General features: G+C 48.4%; 1 protein-coding gene across 1 annotated transcript in view; it reads left to right on the top strand.

Moving 5' to 3' along the window:
• The window catches only part of GEN1 (GEN1 structure-specific endonuclease), a 76552-nt gene that overhangs the window by 9246 nt on the left and 44436 nt on the right, over positions 1–22870 (top strand). The window contains exons 3-4 of the mRNA XM_088468156.1: positions 9970–10156; positions 12235–12411. Of these exons, the coding sequence (XP_088324282.1) occupies positions 9970–10156; positions 12235–12411 (364 nt within the window). The remainder of the gene's footprint in view (positions 1–9969; positions 10157–12234; positions 12412–22870) is intronic.

Below are 22870 nucleotides of genomic sequence, written 5' to 3'. Positions count from 1 at the left end.
GGGTGTTCCACAAATATTGCGGTCTTCCCCCGGGGCCCAGACTGTGGGTCCTTACTCGGGACTGCCTGTGTATGTGCAGTCTCCCCCAGTGACGCGTCAGTCTGTAGTGCCTTTGCAGAGTTTTGCTCCGACGGCTCCTCCGCCTTGGGTGGATGTTCTCTCCAGCTCCGTACAGAGTCTGGCGGCTTCATCCTCAGCGTTTCAGTCGATGTTGCAAAGTGATGTGCCACCAAGGGCATCTAAACGTCCGGTTGTGAGTTCACTAGCTGCGCAGTTGTCGGACTCGGAAGTGTCCTCAGATGATGGAGAAATCCATGAGGACTCTGACTCTGATGCCATGGGGCAGGAGGTGGAAGCTAAGTCCTCCATTAATGTTCCGGCCTTAGTTAGGGTGGTGCGGGCTATCCTACATGTTGAGGATGATGCGCCGGCTCCTAGGTCGAAGTTTCCTAATTTTAAAAAGGCCAAGGTGACTTCAACTGTGTTCCCCCTGTCTGATCAATTAACGGATCATATGGCGGCGGCCTGGCAATTACCCAGTAAGAGGTTCCATCCACAGAAGAGGTTGGTGGCGAACTATCCTTTTCCTGAAGCTCATTGCAGGAAATGGGAGACTCCGCCAGCGGTGGATTCCCACGTTACCCGCTTGATCAAAAGCGCGACGCTGCCATTGCCGTCTATCTCCTCTTTGAAGGATCCCACGGACAGGAAGGTGGAGACCCATCCATGGCTATCTCCTGGGTGGCTAAAGCCATTGAGGCCTGGGCCAATGCCTTGGAGGATACCTTTCCTGATGAGGCTCCGGATATCCAGAGAGCGTTAGTGGGACAGATGCGGGATGCAGCTTCCTATATTGAGGAAGCGTCTTTGGATGCCAGCCTGCTCACTTCTAGGGTGTCGGCTGCAGCGGTGTCTGCTCGGCGCTCCCTGTGGCTAAGGTCCTGGAGAGCTGATGCAGATTCAAAAAAGGGTCTGGAGGCCTTGCCTTTTAATGGTGATTTACTATTTGGTCCGGATTTGGACACAATAGTGGATACTTTGGCTAAGTCCAAGTCGGCTTTCCTCCCTTCGGCCTCTGCGCCGGCTAAAGTGAGGAGCTCTGCCTTTCGGGTTCAGGGTAAGGCCAAGTGCCAGTCCTTCCCGAGACATTCGGCGACCAAGGCCGCACCCAAGCCCAAGATGCAGGCATGGAGTGCTCGGCGCCCTTCTTCCAAGCAGGAGGATAAGCCTGATGGGACGGGCCTCTCTCTGGGGGACCCCAGAGTGGGAGGCCGACTCCTCCAATTCGCCCAGTGTTGGCACAATACCACCACGGATACCTGGGTTCGAGAAGTAGTCTCTCAGGGGTACGCCCTGTCTTTTCGGTTCAGGCCGCCCCACCAGTTTTTCTGCACGAGTCCTTCTCTGGACAAGACCAAAGCTGGTCAGATTCAGGTAGCTATAGAATCCTTGCTACAAGCAGGGGTCATTGTTCCCGTTCCGCAGTCTCATCGCCCTATCCTCAACTTGAAGTCTCTGAAGAAATTCCTCAGAGTTCCCAAGTTCAGGATGGAAACGTTACGTTCCATCATTCTGGCGATGGAACCCGGGGATTATATGGTCCCCCTCGATATCCAGGACGCCTATCTCCATGTGTCCATAGCATCGGCACATCAGCGGTATCTGAGGTTTGCTATCCTGAACCACCACTACCAATTTGGGCATTGCCTTTCGGCCTTTCCACGGCTCCCAGGGTGTTCACCAAGGTGATGGCAGTTATGGCTGCCCACCTTCGGGGTCAGGGTCTACGTCTGTTGCCGTACCTGGACGATCTTCTGCTGCTGGCGAGCTCCCCGGAGGTGCTTCTTCGACATCTCCACCTGACCATTGCTTGTCTTCAAGCACATGGGTGGTTGATAAATTGGAAGAAGTCCTCCCTGATTCCATCACAGCGGATGGTTCATTTGGGAGCCCTGCTGGATTCTCGTCAGCAACGGATTTTCCTGACTCCGGAGAAGGTCTCCTCCCTGCAGCTGCGGATACACAGTTGCCTGAGCAGTTGCCGCCTGTCGGTCCATTCGGCTATGAGAGTTCTGGGGTCCATGGTGTCAACATTCGACATGGTGGAATTTGCCCAGTTCCATTCCCGGCCCCTGCGGGGGCTGATTCTATCGGAATGGAACGGGTTACCTCACCGGATCCGCTCTCAGATGCTGGTGTTGTCCCCGGAGCTTCGGCAGTCTTTGGCTTGGTGGCTTCAGACAGCGCATCTGGTTGAGGGGCGCCCCTTTTGGATCCCGGACTGGGTCCTGCTCACGACGGACGCCAGTCTCCGGGGTTGGGGGGCAGTGACCGGCTCATTATCGCTTCAGGGTCGTTGGTCCACGGAAGAAGCACTTCTCCCCATCAACATCCTGGAACTGCGGGCGGTATACAGGGCCCTGCAGTCGTCCGGCCCCGCTCTTCACGGAAGGGCGGTTCAGGTGCAGTCCGACAACACCACCACGGTGGCGTACATCAACCACCAAGTTGGAACTCGCAGTCGGGCAGCAATGTCGGAGGTGTCTCGCATTCTTGCTTGGGCGGAGTGTCACGTTCCAGCGATCTCGGCAGTCTTCATTCCCGGAGTCCTCAATTGGGAGGCGGACTTCCTCAGCCGTCACAACGTGCATCCCGGGGAATGGTCGCTTCACCCAGAGGTGTTTCAGCTACTCGTGGACAGGTGGGGGCTGCTGGAGCTGGACTTGATGGCCTCCCGTCACAATCACAAGTTGCCCGTTTACGGGTCAAGGACAAGAGACGCAGGCGCCTGTCTGGTAGACGCTCTGTCGGTGAAATGGACGTTTCACCTGGCGTATCTGTTTCCTCCGATATCCCTGCTTCCTCGGGTTCTGCGGAAATTCAAGCAGGACGGCGGCACGCTCGTGCTGGTGGCTCCGGCGTGGCCCAGACGTCCTTGGTACTCCGATCTGAGGTGCCTCTCCATCGAAGCTCCGTACCTTCTCCCTCAGCGTCGGGACCTGTTGTTTCAAGGGCTCTGCCTTTACCCGGATCTGGGTCGGCTGTCTTTGACGGCGTGGCTCTTGAGACAGCCGTCTTGAGGTCTAGGGGTTTCTCCAGTTCGGTCATTGGTACCATGCTTAGGGCACGCAAGCCTGCTTCCGCGCGGATTTACCACAGGGTGTGGCGCACTTATTTTCAGTGGTGTGAATCCAGAAACTATGATCCGCAGGTGTTCCGGGTTTCCAGAATCTTGGAGTTTCTTCAATCGGGTTTGGACCTCGGCTTACGCCTGGCCTCTCTGAAGGTTCATGTGTCTGCTTTGTCCGTGTGGTTTCAGCGACGGATTGCTACACTGCCAGATGTTCACACCTTTTTCCAAGGTGTTCTCAGGATCCAGCCTCCCTTCGTGCCTCCGGTGGCTCCTTGGGACTTGGCGGTGGTACTGCAGGTCTTGCAGGGTCCTCCTTTTGAGCCGCTTGAGTCGGTGGAGCTCAAGTGGCTGACGTTTAATACCATTTTTCTCCTGGCAATTGCTTCTGCCAGGAGGGTGTCAGAAGTGGGGGCGCTTTCCTGTCGCCCTCCTTTTCTGATTTTTCACCAGGACAGGGCGGTGCTCCGCACGAGTCCTGAGTTTTTGCCCAAAGTGGTTTCAAAGTTCCACATTAATCAGGAACTTGTTGTGCCAGCTTTTCAGTCACCTGATCTTTCTGCTGGTGAGGCTTCCTTAGATGTGGTCCGGGCACTTAGAATCTATGTGGACCGGACTGCTTCGGTTAGGAAGTCGGATTCTTTGTTTGTCCTCTTCGGTTTTCACAAGAGGGGTTGGTCTGCCAACAAGCAAACGTTAGCCCGTTGGCTTCGTTCCGTTATTTGTGAGTCTTATGCACAGGAGGGTTTACCTGTGCCAGCCTCTGTTAAGGCTCATTCCACTCGTTCTGTGGGTCCCTCTTGGGCTGCTAGACGTGGCGCCTCCGCTGTTCAGCTGTGTAAGGCGGCTACTTGGTCTTCAATTCAGACGTTTTTGAGGTTCTATGGGTTTGACACCTTCGCCTCTCAGGATGCATCCTTTGGGCGCCGGATACTCCTTTCAGCACAGGAGCGTCCCCGCCCTTAGTTGAACTGCTTTGGGACATCCCCAAGGTCAACCCTGTGGACCCCCTATGGATCCTGAAGTAGAAAACAAGAGATATGGTAAGAACTTACCTTTTGTTATCTCTGTTTCTACGAAGTCCATAGGGTCCACAGGGCGCCCGCCCTGACGCACCTGGCTTCAAATGGGCTGTGTGGCTGGTCACCGGTTTTCCGTCTCCCATTTCTGTGAGTATGGTTTCTTGTGTGTTCCAGTCTTCCTTCTCTCTGTTTAGTCTCCTCCTCCGGCCTTAGCTGCTTACCAACTGAGGTGCCTGTGGTCGGGGGCGGGGTATAGAGGAGGACGGACCCAAGTGCATCCTGGGAGCAGCAAAGCTTTAACTGCGTGGTGCCTGTGGATCCAGATCCAGCTATACCCCAAGGTCAACCCTGTGGACCCTATGGACTTCGTAGAAACAGAGATAACAAAGGTAAGTTCTTACCATATCTCTTGTTATACCCCGCCCCCAGCCACAGGCATTGTTTTTTGGTTTGGTGCTCGGCAAGTGTCCAGACGCACCTGTTATAACAGCGGGACTGGTTAGGCAGTCCTAGGCTTTTTATTTTGTTGATTTACCTTAGTTTATTTTATATATACTGGGTTGATAGTACTAACCTCGCTTGCGGGGAAGCGTCTAAGGGGACGCATGCACTACGACTCCTGCTACCTCCGCTGACGCCGAAACGCCAGCTCCTCAATGGGCTTTGGGGATTTCGGCGGGTCTCAGCGATGCCGGGGCCCGGACTGCAATCGGATCCGATGAGATTGCAAGGTGAGGCGATTCCTCGCTTGCGTGGAATCGTGCGCTGCAGTCCTCGCTTCTGGTGCAGTAGACGCATCGGAGGCTGCTGTGGGTGAAGGGCTCGTCGGAATGCCTCACTAAGGCGGCCGGGACCTTATCGTGTGACGCTGGGGATGGGTAGTAGACGCACTAGCAGCGTACTAGTAAGCATCTACTACTGTGAGGCCAGCGTACCGGGTCGTCAAAATCGCAGTTATGGGGAGATGGGCTCTCCTGCGTCTGGTTTGTTATTTATGACCACCCCGTGTACTGAGACGCTCGCATTTCACCTAGCGTCCGCTGCTGAATGATGTTGGTTCTCAGAGTTGTGGGTCAGTCTCCCTGTATGCCTCCACCTTGGGTCAGGTATACAGTGCTCTATATCCTACCAAGCCCCCAGGGGTTTGGTCAGCTGATTCAGAGCCCATTTACATTTGCGAGGTACAGGTTGAGTCTCCCATATCCAAATATTCCGAAATACGGAATATTTTTAGCATGACTGAGATAGTGAAACTTTTGATTTTTGATGGATCAATGTACACAAACTTTATTAAGGCACACAATTATTAAAAATAAAGTATAAAATTACTTATAGGCTGTGTGTATAAGGTGTATATGAAACATAAATTAATTTCATGTATGTACACAAACTTTGTTTGAGCCACAAAATTATTAAAAATATTGTATAAAATTACCTTCAGGCTGTGTGTATAAGGTGTATATGATTCATAAATGCATTCTGTGTTTAGATTTGGGCCCTATTCCTAAGACATTTCAATATGGTATGCAATTATTCCAAAATACGGAATATTCCGATATCCAAACTATCCTTGGTCCCAAGCATTTTGGATATGGGAGACTCAACCTGTATATGTAATATATTAACATTGTATATGACTTTAACGCTAGCTGCTGTATTGATACTGTCTTTTTATTTTCTGAACTGTCAGATATATCTATCACTGTGTTTCTCCTCATCCCTCTGTACAGGGTTTTTCATTTACTTGTGAAGACGGTCACATTACATTTATACTTTATACCTGTGATACACTGTTATGTCTAAAATCACAAGAAAGAAGGAGGTTGAGCCTCCTACGCTGGTATCATGTAGATCCTGTACGGCAGGCTTGTCAGAACAGGATTTTGTGCAAGATGGTTTATGTAGGGCCTGCTGTAAACGGCATCTTCTCCATTCTGGTACACCAGCACCTGCACAAGAAGCACCTTGGGGGGTCTCGGGTCTTGTCGAATTTAGTGGACCATGCAGCAGCTTCATAGGCGCGTGCAACGGTGCTGCATACCTCTATGGGGTACCCACAACAGTTACTGTACATCCATCTATGTATATGTCTCACATGAATCCTTTTTGGTTTGATGCTTATGCTCACTCCAGTCAGAGTATGCTGCCATCTATAGCCGCTCAGAAGGTAATGCAAGCGAATAGTCCAGTGGTGGTACAGGAAAAAAATGAGAGCATCTCTTCAGGCATTGCCTCAGGATCCTCACATGCATAATCATCATCAGACTCTGATACTCAGAGTTCTGGTTCTTACTCTGTTGAGGAAGACCACCAATCCTCAGTAGATGTCCCCTCTCTGGTAAGAGCAGTTAAATCTGTCCTAAGTATAGAGGAAGAAAATGTTCCGCCTAAATCTAAAGGTGCCCATCCACTAGGCGATTAAACCTAGCGATTGAGCGATAACGACCGTCGTTATCGCTCAATCGCTTGGTAATCGGCCGCAAATCGGGTAGTAAAATGTTTAAAAATTACCAGCGATGCGTGCGCCCGCTGGTCATTTTTAACATCTATCATCGCCCGAACATGACAGTCAACCTGACGACCGCCGTCAGGTTGCCATGTTCGGGGATGATTGATCTGCATACACTGAACGTCTAAATGTTCAGTGTATGCACTTCACCCCTAGGGGGGGGGACGGCGTGATTACATTGTCGTAATCGTGCCGTCGTCCCGGCATCTAGTAGTGGATGGGCAGAATTAGACTCCGGTTTTTAGGCGTCAGAAGGTGGCAAAGGATTATTTCCCTCAAGCTGAACAATTGACAGATCTCATGTCTGAAGCATGGAATACTCCAGATAGGCGTTTCCATGTGACAAAGAATTTAACTTCTCTGTACCCATTTTTACCTGGGGGAAATTCCTCCAACAGTAGATAAGTGACAAGATTAGCCCAGAGCTCTACATTACCATTCCGGCCGCATCCTTTCTTAAGGAGGCTACAGATAGAAAACTTTTTTAAATCAGTTTTTTCATTATCTGGAGCTATGGCCGTAGCCTGGGTGGCTAATGCTACGGAGGAATGGGCAACGTCTCTGGAAGATATTATGGCAGATGCTACCAGAGAACAGCGGTCTTATCTCTGCCAAATGCGAGAAGCAGCTGCATATTTTGGGGAAGCAGTTATTGATGCAGGTATTTTGGCTTCTAATGTATCTTCAACCTTGGTGGCTGCTCGGAGGACCCTGTGGCTAAGGACCTGGAAGGCGGATGCAGGGTCCAAGAGAGCCCTTGAGTCTTTACCTTTTGTCGGGAAAGTACTGTTTGGGCCGGAATTGGGTAACATAGTGACTGTGCTGGCATCATCTAAAACCGCGGGTTTCCCTCCACGTCTACCCCCCAAGTATAAGACGCCCTTTCGCTCGCAGGGAAGGGCAAAAGGACAGTCTTTTTCTAGACAGGATATTTCCCGCAGGAAGACAGAGACCAGGAAATCTTGGTCATTCAAACGTCCAGCCTCCAAGCCGGATGTTAAGCCCGCTGCCTGATGGAGCGGGCCTCCCCCTGGGAGATCTCAGGGTAGGAGGCCGACTTCTCCAGTTTTCTTACCCCTGGCATCAGACAACTATGGATGCTTGGGTTCGAGAAGTGGTTTCTCATGGGTATGCCCTTATGTTCCTGAGGCATCCCCCTCAGAAGTTTTTTTTTGTACAACTCTGCCTTCAGACCCAGTCTAGGCCTTGGCCCTCCAAGAGGCTATTTGTGCCCTCCTGAGGCCAGGGGTTATAATCCCAGTTCCTGTGACGCAACAGGGAAGGGGTTATTATTCAAATTTGTTTCTGATTTTGAAACCAAATGGGTCTCCTCGCCCTAATCTGAAATCTCTCAACAAATTCATCCATGTACTCAAATTCCGCATGGAAACCCTACGGTCAATTATGCTGGCAATGTAGCCTGGAGATTTCATGGTTTCCCTAGATATACAGGATGCGTATCTGCATGTACCTATTACTCGATATCACCAAAAGTTTCTGAGGTTTGCGGTGGGTCAGCAACATTACTAATTCCAGGCTCTGCCCTTCAGTCTGTCTACAGCACCTCGGGTATTCACCAAGATAATAGCAGTCATGGCGGCTCTTCTCAGACGACAAGGAGCCAGGATACTACCATACATGGACGACCTCCTTATATTGGCACAATCTCCGGAAGGTTTACAGCACCATCTCCAAATGACCATTGCCTGTCTGCAGGAGCACGGCTGGATTATCAATTGGAAATTTTTTTCTCTTTCTCCAACTCAGCAGATGGTACATTTGGGGGTGCTGCTGGATTCTCTGAGTCAAAGGATTATTTAACCAATAGACAAGATTGCTGCCCTACAAGTACGGGTACGCAAACTGCTCCGCAAGCAGAAGGTATCAGTTCACTTACCAATGCAGGTACTGGGGTCCATGGTATCCACCTTCAACATGGTGGCTTATGCCCAGTTCCATTCCAGGACCCTGCAACGATGGATTCTGTCTCATTGGGATGGTCGGTACCATCTGATTAAAGTCTCAAATGATCTGCATCTCGCCAGAAGTTCGCCTCTCCCTGACTCATTTAGACAAGGGGCGCCCATTATGGATCCCCGATTGGGTGCTCCTCACCACAGATGCAAGTCTGCGAGGATGGGGCGCGGTGACAGGTTATCACATCTTTCAGGGTAGATGGACAGCTCAGGAAGGTCACCTGCCCATAAATATTTTGGAGCTTCATGTAGTGCACAGGGCACTCGTTCAGGTGCAGGACCTCCTTCACGGCAAGCCTGTCCAGATTCAGTCCGACAACGCAACCGCAGTGGCCTACCTCAATCATCAGGGAGGCACACGAAGTCCGGCAGCTATGGAAGAAGTGGCGAACATTCTGGTTTGGGCAGAATGCCATATTCTGACAATCTCGGCAATATTCATCCCAGGAATCCTCAACTGGGAAGCGGAATTTCTAAGTCGTCAGGACATACATGCCGCAGAATGGGCTCTTCATCCGGACGTCTTTTCAGGGCCTGATAGACAAGTGGGGACTACCAGACATAGACCTCATGGCATCCCATCACAACTACAAGGTCCCCAGGTACAGGTCCAGAACAAGGGACCCCGTCAGCCGCCTTCTTGGATGCTTTGGCGGTAAGGTGGGACTTCAGGTTGGCATACTTGTTTCCTCCGATCTCCCTCCTCCCAAGGGTTGTCAGAAAATTCAAGCAAGAAGGCGGCAGAATACTAATAGCTTCTGCCTGGCCCAGGAGACATTGGTTCACCGATCTGACATGTCTATCCATAGACAGTCCACTTCCTGTGCGGCCAGATTTGCTAGTGCAGGGTTCCTGCCTATCTCTACCTCGGTTGGCTTTGACGGCATGGCTCTTGAGTCTTCAGTCTTAAAGGCCAAAGGTTTTTCTACTTCTGTGATCCAGACGATGCTTAGGGCAAAGAAGTCTCCTTCCGCCTGCATCTATCACAGGATTTACCATTACGTTTTTCATTGGTGTTCCCACAGAAAATATGACACTAAGGTCTCTTGCCGTTAGGCTTATTTACAAAACGAATGCCTGGGGCCGGGGTATATAGGGAGGAGGCCCAATACATGCTGGGAGCTTCACAGCTGTAGCTGTTTGGTGCAATGGATTACTCCAACTACATCCCCCCCCCCCCCCCACAAGGTAGTTCCTGTGGACCCTATGGACCTCGAAGTTAAAGCGTTAACTAAGGTATGTTGTACCATAACTCTTATTATTTGATGATTTAAAGACACCCATGTAGTGCAAGTGTACTTTAATTCAGGCATTTGTATGTGCGTTGCACAGGAACCTGTTTTTCCGGGTCTCCTCGCTGAGTCTGATGGAAGTGAAGCTGGTCTTTGTAACTGAGGGAGAAGCCCCGAAGGTTAAAGCTGACACAATGAACAAGAGGAATGAGATGAGGTACGGGGCATCTAATAAACCACCACCAGCCAGGCCCGGACGCTCCTATTTCAAGTCAGTTTTGAAAGAGGTATGTTGATGAGGTGGTGTTCCAATTATTGTATATGGCATATACAGGGTGTTGATAGTTACTGTATGATGTCGATATTGTTGTAATGTCTACATTGAGCATGTTAGCATCTGCAGAATGTCGACATGTTCACATCTGAAACGTCAACATTCTGCACTGACCAGCAGCAGGGGGTTTGGCACTAGGCTTAGAGTTAGGCTACAGCAGGGGATGGTTAGGGTTAGCCACTAGGGGGGTGGTTAGGGTTAGACTACAGCAGAGGAGATTAGGGTTAGCCACTAGGGCAGGGGTGGGGAACCTTTTTTCTGCCAAGGGCCATTTTGATTATATATATATATATATATATATATATATAACATTATTTATGGGCCCGGTGCAGTCCATGCCCCCTCCGTGTGACATCACACGAGGGTGGGGTCATAATTTCGTGTGTTTACAGCAATGACTGGAGCATCCTGAGGATGCTCTGGTGAGCTGTAAGGGCAGTGGTGTGACCGTCTGAAGGTGGCACTGCTGCATAGATTCTGGCTGCAGGGAGCCATTTTGGGCACCCTGCTATCCAGATGAGGCTAGCAGAAAAAAGATCAGAGGGCCAGACCAAATGGTTCAGCGGGCCAGAGGTTCCCCATCCTTGCACTAGGGGGAGGGTTAGAGTTGGGCACTAGGGGGAGGGTTAGAGTTGGGCACTAGGGGGAGGGTTAGAGTTGGGCACTAGGGGGAGGGTTAGGCACTAGGGGGAGGGTTAGGCACTAGGCAGAAGAGCATTGGGGTTAGGCAATAAGGGGAGGTTTAGGGATTAGGATAAATCATATTTACAGCCGGAAGCACTTCAGGATCTGTCGAAAGTCATCCTGACGTTACCACCGGACCTGGAAAAAGCCGCAGGAGCTGCCATACCAGATTTATCACCCCTAGATCCCCAGGGATGTTTTGTCAACATTTGATTAGTGTCAACATTATGAGTGTCGACAAAATATATTACACCCGGGATATACTATATGTACGTCCATGTGTTTTCTAATGAGATCAGGCTGCAGGCCACACCGTCCTGCTTTATCTGTGTAATGTGGGTCTATCCCACCAGCCCCTTCAGCTAACTTCTATAAAACACATTTTGCTGTTCGTAATGGATAGAGACCGGTTTCTGATACATCAACAGAACAGTTATAACAGGCTATAACGTTCTCGCAAGGCTGTTTTAGCGAGATGCCGCGCCCTGCCGGATTCTAAAAGATCAGGATACGCCCTGCCCCTTTTGTCGACACCCCCCCTAAAACAGCCTGCCGGGTGCCGTCCCCACCTACGGGCTGCAGTGTCGCGCGGGAGGGGAAAACTGCAGTGTAGCGATCGCCGCTGGGGGAATAGATGCCGGACGCATGTGCCGGGCATCGATTCACAGAGTAGGGAGAGCTCGGGGGCTGCCCGACATGTCCCTAAGTTCCGGGCACATCCCCAAGAGTGATGGAGAGGTGGCATGTCTTAAACACACGCTCCTTTTCTCATGGGCACGCCCCTTTTCGGGCACGAAGAAGAGATGCACCTTCTGCTGCAAGGCCTGTCATAAACTGCACTTGGTGAAAAGAACCTAAATCTGTTGAAGGTTTTTCTTGCTCCATTAACTTTACCCTGGGCACTGTGCCCTCATCTACTGCCCTTGCACATATCTCAGAATGAATAAAGCCGGCACCATTTTCCCGTGATACTCCCACATATCTCGAGGAAAATGATGTCGGTGTTCCCAGTAATTTCGGCACTGTCGGCTTAAAGGAAATTGCAGTGTTTGGGTGCAGAGTGAGCAGTGAGGGCCCACTTGACTCAGGTGCCAGTGTGCACCGCACATATAATAGATGTGCCCCTGAGCTCTACATACTGTACATTGCAGTAAACTCATTTATGACCTACACCCAAAAATCCATCTAAACTTATTTGCTGGGAGCATGTTATTCTTCATGTGCTTATATGGGGAATTTCAGACCATTTGGCCTGCTTGTTGGATATACTGTGGAGAAGCCATGGTTTTAGGCCTGTTGGTCATAGTTATTCATATCTTGATTGCTCCTTGCCATGTCTTTGCACAGTGTCTCCGTATGTTGGACAGCTTGGGTGTGCCGTGGGTTGAAGCTGCTGGGGAAGCTGAAGCAATGTGCGCATACCTCAATGCAAATGGCTATGTGGATGGATGTATTACCAACGATGGGGACGTCTTCCTCTACGGAGCACAAACTGTCTACAGGAACTTCACCATGAACGTGAAGGTAAGGACATGTACTGTGTATGTGTGTTCCTCTATGTTCTGCTGGACACTTCAACATGCTAAGCTGAAATTGCTGGTGCCAATGTGTGGAGGGATTCCGTTGTGCGTATATGGGGGTCCCTGTGATCTGACACTCTGCCGCGGCCATGGATGTGTCCGGCTGAGGATTATGGCTCTAAGAGTGCCGCCACTACAGTTTTCTTCCCTTCCTGACTTTGGCCCTCATTCAGAGCCGCACGTTAACAACAGTACGCTCGTTGCGTTCCGATGTTGACTAACCGCGCATGCGTCGGTGTTACACTGCGCATGTGCGTACGGCAGATTGCGAGCTTTTTTTCTCTCGTTCCTAAAATAGTGTACAGGAAGTGACATGTCAAATGTGATTGACAGAACAGGGCGTTTTTGGGTGTTGACGGGGGTGGAGATGAAAAAACGCAGGCGTGGCGAGGCGTTTTTGGGGCGTACATACATTAGCAGATGCGAACGTCAAATGTGTTCGGACCGTCTCATACGTCACTGGAACATCCGCTTTCCCTTCAAAATGCTCGCACAGCTTAGGGTCAGGATTACTCGACCACATTGGCGATGGCCTTCTCCTCCGTCCCGGGACTCAACGATGGTGCTGCAATTAATCGCGGGTGGTCACAAAAGCAATTAGTGTTGTATTGAAAACCGGCTTGGTATGTGTTTGGAAAGCAGTTTATTGGGATAGCACAAAAGCGTACGCAGGTGGAAATCAGAGCTGCTAATGTCATGATTACACAATCAATTAGCGTACATTTTTGGTGTTTTATTTTGGCCACAATTTGTTGGTTATGGCCTATTGTAACAATAATGTCATCATGTTTTAATTAGCTCCCCTTTTTTTTGGTTTACTGTGGAATTTGCATCGCTATGTGATTTTTTAAACGTTCCTTAAAGAGGCCTTTCTTTTTTTTTAAGAGGGTCAGTTTTTGCCTTTAGGGCCAGGATTAAATGTAACCCATTTGTACAATAATGTCACAATACAATGTCAGTTTTTTGTTTTAAATTTATTGTTTAAACACAAACAAATTGGCCTAATATTTTGTTGCCTTTTTTTTGTGGCAAAGATATTTGTTAAAAAAAAAAAAAAAGCCATAACTGGTAACATAAACGTAAATACCAAAATTAAAAACATTTCACAAGAAAGGAGAGGGAAGTTTTGACCAGAAAGGAATATGAGCCAAGCACAGAAGGAGTGTGGGAAAAGTCGCCATTGCTGTCACCGTTTTCTCGCCCGTTTGGCTGGGTGAGGGTGGGCGCCAGACCGGGTCCGGGATGCCATCGGGCTGGCCTGTCCAGAGGCAGATGTTGTGGCCTCTGGACTAGGCACAGGGCTAGGCACATTTGGAGGATTGGCTGATGTTGTGCCAGAGGTGGAGGATCCGGATGTTCCGGCAGGAAGGGAGGTCGGCTCCACCATGTGCTGGCGAACGAGCTGCTCCAGGGCATCGGCGATGCGGATGTTGGCCCTGGTATTTTCCGCCAGGGCCTGAGCATTGGTCACGTTGGCCGCAGCATTTTGCTCCAGGGCCTCAGCCACCCGTATCAGACTGGCGTCCATCCTCTGCAGAATCTCCGTATGGAAATCCGATTTAAAATTGAGTTCTGTGAGGAGGCCCACTGCCTGCGAGGGGGCACGCCCTGGACTGGCTTCTGCAGGGTCCTCAGCCGGATGTACTGGTTCCTCCCCTGCAGAGCCAGCAGAAATTCTGCGGCCAAGGCTCCCCTCTGGAGCAGACTCATCCGCCTCTGTCTCTGTTAGGAAAAATGCGAAAAGACTCACATTAGAATCTACATATTGGCACAATAGCATTTCAGAGTTGGTGACATCACAAGACTTACCTTGGCCAACATGAGGAGCCGCAAAGTCTGGCATGTCCGTATCCATGTTGGACACGCCAAACACCTCCACAGCCTGCACACACCCCTGTGCCAGCTCTTCTAAGTCTGTCAACTCCAATGACACAGGGGTGGGACCCCCACCTGTCCCCCTTGCATGCCTAGCCCTGTCGGCAAGTTTTTGCTTGAGACGATATTTGAAGTCTGCCCATCTGTGGAATGAAATTGGAACCATTATCCTTTTTTTTACAATGGGGTTTGTTTATAGGATGGGAAAGTGTTTACTTACCGCCGTTTGACATCCCGGGCTAGACGGACATAATCACCCACCCTATTGACAGCAACGGCGACCTCCTCCCACATTCTCCACTTCTGGCTTTGGCTCATATTCCTGGCTGCCTGGGGCAGGATGTCAACGCACTTCTGGATCAAAACCTCCATCTCCTTGCTTGTGAAATGTGGCTGCCTTTTTTTTTTTGCAGCTTTGGCGGGTTGACTGGGGCCAGCAGTCTCTTCCATGTCATCCTCCTCACCTATTTGGGTAAATATGCAGATTTAGCCACTTCACAACTTGCACAGTATTATGTTTTAAAAGAATCATTGAGACAAAATGCATGAAGGCCTTACCGCCGGAATTTTGGCCATTGTTTCCCTGGTCTGAAGCCATGTCTCTGCTTCCAGAATGAAATCAACCAGAAATTAAATGTGATTTCGTGACGTATTTATACATGCGTCCTTAGTTTGCGGCCGCATCATTGATTGTGCGTCCCTATGATTCATCCTTAATTTGTGCGGGAAAATAAACACTATTTATGGCTTGGTGTGTGTGGAGTCGAGGTTGCGTTGTTGGATTGTTGGCGGTTAAGTTGGTTGGATTTGGTTGTTTGCGGTTGGAGGATTTGGCGGTGTTTGTATTTTTTTTTGTTTTCCGTTCGCATTTTTTTGGTTTATTTTTTGCCATCGTTTCCTGATTTGGTAAGTTTTGTGCAGTCTAATTTGTGGCCAATTGGTGTCTACTTCTGGTTTTTTGTTTGATATTTTTTTTTTAACACTAATTTCATCTATTTTAGTTTGTTTTGGCTTTCGGACCCAAAGACCTTTTTGAGGGAAATCTTATATATTCGATTTTGGTAAGTCCATTATTTTTCTTGCATTTGCGAACTAATTAACGCATTTTTGACTGTTGGTGTAGTGACTTGCATTTGCGAAATAATTAACGCATTTTTGACTGTTGGGGTAGTGACTTGCATTTGCGAAATAATTAATGCATTTTTCGAGGCTTATTCATCATGTAAACCAGTTTTGCTTTTCCCTTTTCCATTTTTGGGGTCCATTTGACCCCTATTTGACGTACGGTGTGCAATGTCGTTTTCATCGATGGCCAAATGTGTGTTTCGCCTATTTTATGTGTTGGCTTGCACCAATTTGACAAACATAAAATCACCCTCTAAATTTTTGATGTCTCATTTTTGGCTTTTTTACAGTTTATACGTATCATGACAATACCCCGGCATGTAAGCAGCTATGGATGGTATCATAAAGCTAAGTTGTTTTATGTTACTTTTGGGGTGGCTCAAAAGCCTTACATTGTAAACTTTGAATTTCAGGTAGATCTGGGGCGAATTGTTCTGGCCCTGCTCCCGGAAGACGACCAACCTCAAACTCGTCCCAGGCGTAGGCATCGTAGGCATGCAAGGCCCCAGATATTTCGAACACGTGTCACCCTTTTTGGAATGCCCGATGATGAGGTTTTAAGACGCTACCGTCTACCTCCCAAAATCATCATAGACACTCTCTCATTAATAGAAAGTGATCTTGAGCGGCAAATTGACAGTCCAACAGCAATACCACCACTGACGCAATTTATGGCGGTGTTATATTTCTGTGCCTCAGGATCGTTTCAAACAACGGTGGGAATAGTGGCCGTCATCTCCCAATCCTCCTTTTCCCGGATCCTGAGGGCAGTGATGGAGGCACTTTTCAAGCACCTCCATCATTTTATTAAAATGCCTTTGGATATGGGTGCCCTTAGTGTGGCCCAGGCCAATTTTTACCAAATAGCTGGCTTCCCACACATCATAGGGGTTGTGGATGGTACTCACATACCACTTCAGCCTCCAGCACGGCTGGAGGCAATATTTAGAAACCGTAAACACTATCACTCCCTGAATGTAATGGTGGTATGTGATGCCTCCCTCCAGATCCTGTCCCTGAATGCTAAATTACCAGGAAGTGCTCATGACTCCTTCGTCATCCGGCAATCAGGGATATGGCAGAAATTAACCAACCTACAAGCTGGTGATGCGTGGCTTCTGGGTAAGTGGAGACCTTTAGTACATAACAATGTTAAGCTTGATACACAGTGTTCCTGATGTTGTCTCTTATTTTTCACAGGAGACAGTGGATACCCTTGCATGTCCTGGCTGCTCACTCCTTATTTGGCTCCCACACCAGGGCCACAAAGTGCGTATAATTCCGCACTTACAGCCACCAGGCAAGTGGTGGAGCGCTGTATCGGCCTTTTAAAAGGCCGATTCAGATGCCTCCACCGCTCTGGTGGCGAGCTCATGTATGTGCCGGATATGGTGTCTAAAATTGTGGTCCTGTGTGGGATATTTCACAACATTGCCATAAGGAGTGGTGTCCCAATGCAGCCAGAGGATGCCTTACCTGAGGATGGCCCCCCCGAGGTTGGTCGGAGGTCAGTATGTGGGGGGGCCATACGCGATGATGTGGTGGCCAGATTTTTTAGGTAAGTTGTAACAAAACTACAGTGTTTATACCTAATGTGTTTGTGTTTGTTTGCGAACATCTAATTTTGTGTTTTTTTTCTCACCATCTTCTGTTTGTTCACATAATCTTTGGCACTCCAACACTCACTACTTCCTGCTACCCTTACCAAACCTGGATCTGGTCCTTTTGGGCATATATTCTGGAACCCATATCGCAACGCCATGTTTGTGGAATCATGTTGGCATGGTCCTTCGTCAACCAGTTCTTGATTTTTTGTTTTTATTTAATTATTTCTTGGTATGTGTTGTATTTGAATTTATCACTGTGTTCTTTTTTGGGAGTGACCACTTTGTTTTCTCTGTTATGTTGTGAATAAATGTTTGGAGAGTGAAATGGTCTTCCTTTTTTGGGACGTTAACAGCAAGTGTAACCAGGTTAACACAAGTTACATTTGACTAAGGGGTAATCCAGTACTGACGCCAGTTGAGCTAAACTGAAATATGTTTTCAGCTTCCCAACCCACACCAAAAGGAAGCCTGGCCCAACCTTGGGATTTGTAAGATTGGCCTAAGCAGCTTGCGCACCAACTAGGAACCTGTAAAATGTAGAAATATGTAATTGACACTACACCCAAAAAGGGAAATGACATTGTTACTGTTATGTGTTTCTTGTGTCTGTTTGACATACAAAGACAAAACACAATCTAACTTTTAAAAAAGGGAAATCCTTGCAGGAACAGTCTACTTATGTCAGGCTAAACTATCTTGGTTTTGGATTTAAAAAATGAGCCAGAACGTATATTTGTATGAAAAAATTTATTTTGAAAAGTTAACAAAAATAAAAAAACTACTGGCGAAGGAGGCCAGACAGCCGGTCGAGGGCCACAAGAATGCCAATTACATGTTGGCGCATCTGGCCAACACAATCCGCCACCTCTTGCCGACGCCTCTGTTCCTCTGTGGGTGAGAAAAGTGTGTGGGTTAATACAACAATAGGGAATCCACATTAAAAAAACAAAAACACAACGAAATCACTCCTAAACCTAAAAAAAAAAAAAAAAGGGGGTGCTGCCAAAAATACAAGGCCTATGTACAAATTCCCACAGGTGTGATATGTGTATGTTGAAATCACCAGGAAGAGGTAAAGGCAAACTGCGAAATCACCAAAAGTCAAGCCACAAAAACACGAAGAAAGGCACGACACATGATTACATACAAACAGTTTGTGCTTTAAAAAAAAAACAAAATAAAAACATACCGGGAGCCAAAACGGGAGCTCCGGAAATGCCTCCATGATCCTCCTCGGAGGATCCGTCATTCCCCAAAGAATGGGGAGGAGTTATGATGGACTCCGGGGAGGGGGTAATTGGAAGAGGGGTGGGTGGAGGAGAGGGGGAAGTGGGACGGAGGGGAAGGAGGCCCGACATTTCCGGGAGAGGGTCTGGGAAGGATGGGGAGGAGTGGGGAATAGGGGAAAGATTTCGGGTGGAGTGTTGGCTGGGGGTTGGGGATAGTGGCCGGGAACGCCGTCTGGACGGACGGTGACGGCGGAGTCTTGGCTGTCCCCCTAAAATATGTCAAAGAAATTGCGGTTAGTTTATGGACAAATCCGGGGACCAAAACTAAAAAAAAAACACAACCCAAAAAATAAGCCAAATAGGAGTAGAATGAATAAATCAGAAATAGAGGGAAAACATGCACACGCAGATATGAGTACAAATAATAAATAGGACAGACAGGAAAACATGCACACGCAGATATGAGTACAAATAATAAATAGGACAGACAGGAAAACATGCACACGCAGTTTGCCCCACAAACACAAACATTAAAACCACAATACATAACACTTACTTTCCTCGATCTGCATGCGAAAGCATGCCAGCAAGCGGGGCGTTCGCCGTTGCAGGTCGGACCACCTGCGCTCCAGCTGCCCGATGTTGCGGCGTGAGCCGAAGGACCGCAGGCGGGACCGTGCCTCCGCATACGCGGAGCGCTTCTGCCGGTTGGTGATGGGTGGAGGCTGGCTGGTGATCCGGCGATCCATGACCTCCGTAAGCACCAGCAGCTCGCGCCTGGTGAATGCGGAGGCTCTCATGATGGCAATGGTGTTTTTCTTAAAAATCATTTTTGATAAAGTGTGTAAAAATTTTCTGATTGGCTAATGTATTTTGGAAATTAACAGGAGCAATTTTATTGGTTAGTGTATGAGTCATGTGTTCGACAGGGCCAGAAATCTCTGGAGAGTTATGATAGGCTTGATGCAGTGACATGCGTAAGCAAATTTAAATAAAGAAATGAACCCAGGGAAATATGCGGGGATCCACAGCAATAGAACAATTGTTTAATTGTGGTTCACATGTTTTTTGAACAATAAAAGCGAATGTTTCATCCGTACGTATTCTGCGGGTAAACACGGACAAGAGTAAAGTTTCTTGCATTGTGTTGAAAAAAAAAAAACAATTAAGCTAATTGATACATTGATTGGCATGATACGATTGGAGGTAGGCAGAATAAAGGAGCAGGTAATCGACATCTGACAAGGCCACTTCCTGTTTATACTTGTGCGTGCGTTCCTTTCAAGCCATTCGGGGATGTACGCTCGCTATTTCGTACGCTCGTTAGTTAGAGGAGGGGTCGTCAGAGTTTAGGGAGGAATTTTAGATGCGAACGAAAATACGAGCGAGCCATTGAATTTAAATATTTTTGTACGTACGCCTAACGTACGTGCGCCCGCTTGCGAGTGGGTCTGAATCAGGGCCTTTATCTTATACTTGGCATGGCAGCACCCGCTGGCTTTATTATGTCCCAGGCTAAAATGCCCTGTGTATTGAAGCAGATGAGAATTGGCAGCTCTCAGAGTGACCCTCCTGTAGAATCATGTTTGTGCATCAGACCGCCTTAAAAAGTCTTAAGCACATGCGAGCATTCAGCACTCCAGGGGGTATAATTACTAAAGTGCAGGTTTTTAGAAGTGGAGTTGTTGCCCGTAGCAACCAATCAGATTCTAGCTATTATCTTCTAGACCAGGGATGGCCAACCCGGGCTCTCGAGCCTCATGAGGCTCTTCTGAGCTTCTAATGCGGCTCGGCAGACCCCCATTGTTACTGAGAACGCTGGTCTCTAAAGCCATCAGAGGCCAGCGTTCCCAGTCATGACGTCACCCGCGATGTGAGGAGCCCGCGCGTCTGCTGGATTCAGTTAGATCCAGCAGGCGGCGGAAGCAGCGACGGAGCGGCGGGACTCGGGAGTCCTGACGTCGTGGAGTGGTGCCAGCTCGAAGGTAAGTTTCTTCATGGGGGGGGGAGCTAGGGCTGGGGGCACGACTACAGGGAAAATTGCAGGAGGGGAACAGCTACAGGGGGCATAGCTTAATGGGCACAGCTACAGGGGGCTTTGCAGATGGGGCAACTACTGGGGGGCATTGCATAAGGGGCACAACTATTTGGGGCATTTCATAATGCGCACAGCTACAGGGGGCATTGCATAAGGGCCACAACTACTGGGGGCATTAATGAGCACAACTCCAGGGGGCATTCCTTAATGGGCACAGCTACAGGGGGCATTGCATAAAGGCCACAACTAATGGGGGGCATTGCTTAATGGACACAGCTACAGGGGGCATTGCAGAAGGGGCACAACTACAGAGGGCATTGCATAATGGGCACAGCTACAAGGGGCATTGTTTAAGGGCCACAACTACTGGGGACATTGCTTAATGGGCACAACTACAGGAGGGCACTGCATATGGGGCACAACTACAAGAGGGCACAGCATAATGGGCACTGGCATTCTCAATGTATTTTATCTGGTTCTGGATTTCAATATGTATTTTATGTGATCGTGACTATTTCTATGAGGTTTTCTATGTTGCTCCGGCTTTTACTTTCACTTTAACAGTGAAAAATGTATATTGGGAAGATTATGTAAAATGTTTAATTTCAATGTCCTGGGCTCGCCCTCAGCATGACTGAAAACGGGGGTGTGACACAAGGTCATGCTCCTGCAAATGTCATACCAAAGGCGTGCGCACAAAAATGGGGCGTGGCCTACGGCGCGCGCATGCTATCGGCTCTTTCGATTTACTACATATCTTTTTTGGCTCTTTGCCTCCGACTGGTTGGCCACCTCTGTTCTAGACGGTGCAAGATAAAAGTTAAGTAGAATTTGATTGATTGCTATGGGCAACATCTCCACTTAAAACCTGCACTTTAGTAAATATACCCCCAGGAATGAAGGAACCCGCGGCTGGGTATGTGAAACGCCCAGAGAAGTGTATTTTCTTCTCAATCCTTTAGGGTCTGATAAAAGTGCTGTTTGCAAGGAGCAGCTAGATAGGCAGCTGAGCAACCCTGCGTCACCCTTTTTTTAACAGATTGAAATGAAGATACAGGGCCTGGTTTAGAGGTGCGTGCTATTGTAACTGTGGCTTTTGCCATAGTGCTACTGTGGCTTTACACTAATGCCGCTGTTGTTGGGCTTCCTATACAGGCGCCTAACAGCTGTGCGTATTATGTTGCACCATCGGAGATTGCACCTGCCCTGAACATGATCACCGGGGTCAGCATAACCGCATCTTTGCAGTCGCTGACTTCAACACGCCCGCGTTAGGCTAGTCACTGTCACCTCCCTAAGACGCCCACCTAAATTGCATAGCCCTATGCCTTAGAGCAGTAACCATCTGGACGGCATGCGCAGCCTGAGAACATTGGCGGCGCTGCGTGTGGCAACAACATTGCGTGCAGCACTGAATCCAACCAACAGTTTTTACTGTACACGGCTAGAGTGCAGCTGCTTCCTTCATTATGCGTTTACTACTTACAGCAAATACATAGATGGATATTTGGATATAGATACCAATCTGACAGTGCTCCGAGTAGTCAGAATATTACAAGAGATTGTAGAGCCTGCCATCTGGCTCAAATGAGTTGAGATCCATCAGTTTGGCTCTAGGGCCAAGCGACAAGGTCACTTCCAGCTTCACAGCCGCCGATGGGCTGAGGGCGATTGTCTCTTAGCAGAATTTTCTTTTTCAGGGTTCATAGGGTCCACAGGGATACCATGAGAAATGTGGTTCGAGTGATCCCGACACCGAACAGTTAAGCTTTCAGCTCCTTCCTCAGGCATCAGGTCCTTCTCCACATAAGAGAGTTTTGGAGCCTCACACTGTGATGTGGGGATCAGTTTCCCCATATTGGCTGCAACATCGCTGCAACATCCCTGCACCATGTTGTAACGGGCTCCTACGTGTCTAGAATTAAGTGTTACTTTCTCCCACACTGTATCTTTATTCCTGTTTTCCATAATAAAAGCTTAGATGGTGACTACGCTGTGCATTGCGTTACTCCTGTGCATAGGCCACACAGCTATTTAACAGTTCTATGCATTAGGCTCCTTTACTGTACCTAAAACATTGCTGCCATTTATTTTGTGTTATGTGAACTTAGTGTACTCTGTACATAATTCCAACGCTGGTTTTCTAATTTTCTAGCGCAATGGCTTTGTGATCGTTCAATTAATTTGAGAGTCACCCACATAATTAATCATTTGCCAAAGTCATTTATTCAAGTGTCATGTGAAATACAGAACAAGAATTTTGCTTTATTTACTGGTCATTCGGTTAAAATTCTGTTCCACAGGTTCAGTAATAAAATCATAAATGAAAGTAAAATTGAAGAGCCTTGTCTGCAACATTACTGAAGGAATTATCACAGCTATGACTGTGAGCCTATTATTTACTTAATACTGTCATTGTTTCTGCTTTCTCTTTTAAATATATTTTTGTTTAAGCTCACAGTGTGCGCTGGTCACCAGTGTTAGTTGCTTTGGTAAAAAAAAAAAAAAAACCTGATCACTAAAAGACAT

This window comes from Taudactylus pleione, unplaced genomic scaffold (assembly GCF_031769625.1).
Source record: "Taudactylus pleione unplaced genomic scaffold, aTauple2 ptg000081l, whole genome shotgun sequence".
NCBI lineage: Eukaryota > Metazoa > Chordata > Amphibia > Anura > Myobatrachidae > Taudactylus > Taudactylus pleione.
Note: the sequence above shows the minus strand (reverse complement) of the source record. Positions and strands in the feature narration are given on the sequence as shown.